Consider the following 4,895-nt stretch of genomic DNA (forward strand, 5'->3'; position numbering starts at 1 on the left):
TAAATCCATCAGGAAATTATCAAATTCTCCTCTCTAATAATACCAGGATTTTGTTAGAAAAGGTGGAAAGAACAATCCAGAAAAAAAGTCCTAAATGAGGCCAAAAATCAGATGAGTCTGGAAATTCATCTCACCAGACTCCTGTGTGCAGGGGACACCTGGGCCTTGTGGGGACAATGACAGATGCTCCTGCTGCTGACAGACACAGGAACCAAGAGGACATGAGGCCTGGTCTCAAAACATAAGGAGAACAGGCATAAAGAAAAACAACAGGGCCTCCCCTGGTGGCGCAGCGGTTGAACGCTGAGCTGTGAAGCTGCCTGCAGCCTCTGCAGCGCCGGTTCAATCCCCGGCCGCTGGGCAAGGGTCCCACATGGCACGCAGACCTCTCCTGCCATCCACTGCTCCCCTCAGCAGTGCATTTCGTCAGTCTGCCTGTTCTGTTCCCCACTCTGGCTCTGGTGACTCCTCTCACCCTCCCACGCTTCTGGCTGTACCCAGTGCTTGTATAAATAAATAAATAAATCTTTAAAAAAAAAAAAAGAAAAGAAAACCCTGAAGAAGCAAAGTAGGAATCCACAGAAAGGCTAGACCTTGAGCTGAGCCTGGGCTGACCTGGACACACAAGCACTCCCTGCCCAGACATGACACTACAAGGCCAGGTGAAGTCTGAGTCCCTGTGATCACAGGTCCTGCTGGGACAGGTGCTCCTGAAGGACAAGGACAAAGGAGCAGAGAGATGACCCCTGAGGAGTGACCATGTCAAAGCCCATGACACACTGAGCACTGACTGGACACAGGCCCCGTCCCCCTCAGCCCCTCACAGTCTCTCCTGCCCCCATCTGCACAGACTCAGCACAGCAAACACGTGATTCTGGAAGGTTTCCCATTTATTTCTTTTTTCTTTTTCTTTCATTTATTTCATCTCAAATTTTAGGAATCATTTTCATTAGCCAACCAAATCTATCCATCAAGCTTACAAACAGTAATTTCAGAATCAATTATTATTTCAAGAGGAATGTAGTTACTATTCTTTTTTTTTTAAGTATTTTTTTCTCTTTTTTTTTTAAGATTTATTTATTTATTTACACAAGAACCAAGGTATAGGCCAGATGCACAGGAGGGCAAGAGAATTCACCAAAGACAGAGCAGGGAACAGAACAGGCAGACTGACGAAATACACTACTGAGGGAGCAGTGGGCTCAACAGGAGAGGTCTACTGCACCATGTGGGACCCTCGCTGGCTGACAGGGATAGAACCGGCACTGCAGAGGCTGCAGAGAGCTTCACAGCGCAGCGCTCAACCATCTGCGCCACCTGAGAAGTCCCGTAGTTACTATTCTTGAGGAAAACACAAAGACAGGGGTAGACACAGATGAAGCCATTCTTTCTGGAACAGGAAAGTCATCGAGGAGAAACACAAGTCAGTGTGGGGAGGGCCCTGGTGGACAGGGCTGGGCCAGTCTCCCCACCTCCTCACATTATCTCATAAGAACAGAGACACATTTGAATGCCTTTTACAGCAAAGGAAACCAGAGGATCTTGAAGTTACAAAGTGGGAGTGAGAAGAAATCCTGCATCACTCAGCTCCCACAGGCAGCTGGCTCACACTGTGAAGGAAAAAATGATCATAAAATAATTCAAAGAAACACGTAAGTGTCGACATTCTCCACAGTCCACCGCATCCTCAGAATGTCCCCCTCACAGCTTCCCCATAACCAGGCCCCATCCTCTCTGCCCCAGCCCCTACCACCGTAGGCCTCCAGGGCCTCACCTTTAGCTGCTGTGATGCACATCAGAGCCCAGGGCACTGTCACTCCCTGGGGGAGAACAAAATAGAACCCTGTCAGAGCCACAGAGAGATGAGACCACAGGAGGGACTGATGTGGGTGACTCCCCCATGGGCTCCGCCTACACTGTCCCCAGGGGCTCAGGGACGAAACCCCTGATCCACACTTACTTGCAGCCTGAGCGTAGCTTATTCTTTGTCCTCCTGAGGGAAGAAGCGTTGTGTGAGACCAGGGAGGAGTCAGCCCATGATGTTTCCAGAACTGTGACTGGACACTTAGGGCAAGACCAGGATATATGAAGAAAGGAGATGAGAGGGGAATGAACCAAGTGCCTCCTGGGTCTACCCTCAGCAGGGACCTTCCCCTCTGCCATTTGCCTAAATCAGGAACCCAGCACCAGAATTATCAAGGTGAACAATGTGACTCATTTTCAAAAATGCTTTACAGAAGAGGGTTAGCAATCAGCTTCAGACTGGGCAACACATGTGTATGGGTGGTACTTCCCATTACCGGGTAGGGCAAGTTCTCCCTGTGGCCCGAAAGCCCCCAGTAGACATGATCCCCCACTCCCTTCCCTACCTGAGCTCTTCTTCCTCCACATCACAGCTGCAGCCACTGCAGCTCCAGTGAGCACAGCTCCAAGGAGAACCAGGCCAGCAATGATGCCCCCGATGGGGTTGGTGGAGTCGGTAGGGACAGTTGGCTGAGGAGGGGGCACTGGAATGGAAGAGAAGATGAGACCCTGAGCCCCAGGCCTCCATCTGATCCTCTGAAGGTCTCCAGAAGGGCTCCTGATGCCCCTGAGAAGCTCTGTGTCCATGTTCCCTCCTTACCCCATCTCAGGACTTGGGGCTCCAGCAACCCCTCATGCTGCACATGGCACGTGTATCTCTGCTCCTCTCCAGAAGGAACCACCACAGCCGCCCACTTCTGGAAGGTTCCATCTCCCCCAGGCCTGGTCTCCACCAGCTCCATCTCCTGGGTCAGGTCCTCCCCATCTCGCTGCCAGGTCAGGGTGATGTCCGCAGGGTAGAAGCCCAGGGCCCAGCACCTCAGGGTGACCTCATGCTCAGAGGTGGGGTGGTGGGTCATGAGTGTCCTTGGGGCATCTGAGGAGAAGAGTGAGAACTTTTACACTTTGGGTTATTCTCTCATGGACCCTGAAAAACCCTCATGTGCCATTCTCAGAAAGAGGAAGCACAAAATCTAGAAACCAGACTGGTCTTGGAGTTTGGGATAATAACTTATTCCTTAGAAAGTTCTAGAATTAGGATGACAACTGGATACAAGGACGCAGCTCTCTAAGGAGGAGAGCTCAGGCTTTTGCTCCTGACCGGGGGACTCAGAAAAGCAGGAAAATGTCATCTATCCAATAGCAAAACTCTGAGGGAAAACTGATGGTTCCCAAGAGGGCTGCTGGGTCAAAAGGATCGGTGAAGGGGGATTTAGGGCTGGTCTCCCCTCAGGCTCAGGAGAGACTGGATTCCTTAACTGTGCTGAGGAAAAATGGGATCCTCTGGGGAGTCAGGAAACCCAGGGGGCTCCTCCTCCCCTGACCAGAGAGAGGGCGCTGCTGTGACCCTGACTCCACCCTCCCCGAGGGACGTGGCCTGAGGGAGGTGGGGAGACCTCGCTGTGCTCTTACCTGTGCGCTGCAGCGTCTCCTTCCGGTTCTCCAGGTGTCTACGCAGAGACTCCACGCACGTGTCCTCCAGGTAGTCCTTGAAGCGCTCCACCGCTCCGGCTGCCTTCAACTTCTGCCGGGTGATCAGAGCCGCCAAGTCCTCCGCGGTCCAGGAGCGCAGGTCCTCGTCCAGGGAGATGTAATTGGCGCCGTCGTAGGCGGACTGACTGTACCCGCGGAGGAAGTGCCCGTCGGGCCCCACGTCGCAGCCGCACATATTCTGGAAGGTGTGAGAACCTGTCCCCGCCCGCGTCACCCCGCGGTCACCCCGCCCGCGCCCCCACCCCCCGGAAACCTCGGGGTGACAGTCCCGCGGGCTCGTCCCCGGTCGAGGGTCCCGCGGGTCCCCCTGCCTCGGGGGACGCTCGGGCCGGGATCTGGGGTTCCCGCCCGCGGGGTGGGGTCGTGAGCGCTCCGGGCCGCCCCGCTCACCGGCCTGGCTGTGGTTGTAGTAGCAGACCGCGCTGCCCAGGTTCAGGCGGAACGTCTGCGCGGTGCCCTTGGCGCTCCGCGTCTCCAGCTCCCAGCACTCCGGCCCCTCCCGCCCCGCCCAGGGCGCCCGCGGCTCCATCCTCAGGCTCGCCGCGTCGCTGTCAAACCGCACGATCTGCGTGTCGTCCACGTAGCCCACGACCACTACGTGGGGCTCCCCGAGGCCGGGCGGGGACATCATGGTGGAGAAATACCTCAGGGAGTGGGAGCCTGGGGGCGGGAGGGGAGACCCAGGCTGGGGAGACGGGGCGGGAGGGGGGGGGGTGAGGGGGCTCCTGAGATTGAAATGGGGCAGCGGAGGAGAAGGCTGGAGAGTCAGAGGGACCAGAGGAGGAAGGAGGCGGGGAGGGACAGAAAGGGGTCAAGACAATGTGGGGGCCAAGGGGGACAACAGGGCCAGTGATGGGGGAGACATGCCTTTCCCAGGTCCTGAGCCCCCGCCAGGGTTCCTCAGTTCCCCCCTCCTCATTGGCCTTTTCCCTCCCAAGCCAGCACTTACCTGCCCAGGTCTCCATCAGGACCAGGGCCAGTGAAAGCAGCAGCAGGAGAGTTGGGGGCATCACCTGTGCCCTAGAGGAAGCTGAGCATTTGAATTTTGGCGGGTCCGTGGGGACTTTCTTAACTTGGAGCCAGGGTGATGCTGATTGGCTGCTCTGGAGACCTGCAGGCAATGGAGAGTGAAACTGCGTGAGTCACCCTATGCAGAAAGGAGTCCTCTACACAGGCTGTGAGAGAAATAAGTGACGCTTTGGGGAGATGGGGAATCCCCAACAGTAACCCTCCCTAACCCAGATACAGCCCTGGATGCTGAGACCCTGAGAACCACACCTGGCACCTGGGACATCAACAGCCCCTCCTCTCCTGCTCCAAGGCCTTTGTCACACTGTTGCCTCCTGGAGTCCAGGGCCGGAACTGGGACAGCGGTTTTC

General features: G+C 55.8%; 1 protein-coding gene across 1 annotated transcript; it reads right to left on the minus strand.

Moving 5' to 3' along the window:
• Positions 1-1,640: 1,640 nt before the first annotated feature.
• On the minus strand, positions 1,641-4,147 carry LOC311188269 (popy Class I histocompatibility antigen, A-1 alpha chain-like; the record flags this gene model as incomplete). Its single annotated transcript, XM_084259410.1, has 4 exons — positions 1,641-1,843; positions 2,370-2,507; positions 2,624-2,899; positions 3,436-4,147. The coding sequence occupies 4 exons, from the start codon at positions 4,145-4,147 to the stop codon at positions 1,641-1,643; spliced, it is 1,329 nt and encodes a 442-aa protein (XP_084115536.1).
• Positions 4,148-4,895: the final 748 nt, after the last annotated feature.

The sequence above is a fragment of the Talpa europaea genome (assembly GCF_964194135.1).
Source record: "Talpa europaea genome assembly, chromosome: 2".
NCBI lineage: Eukaryota > Metazoa > Chordata > Mammalia > Eulipotyphla > Talpidae > Talpa > Talpa europaea.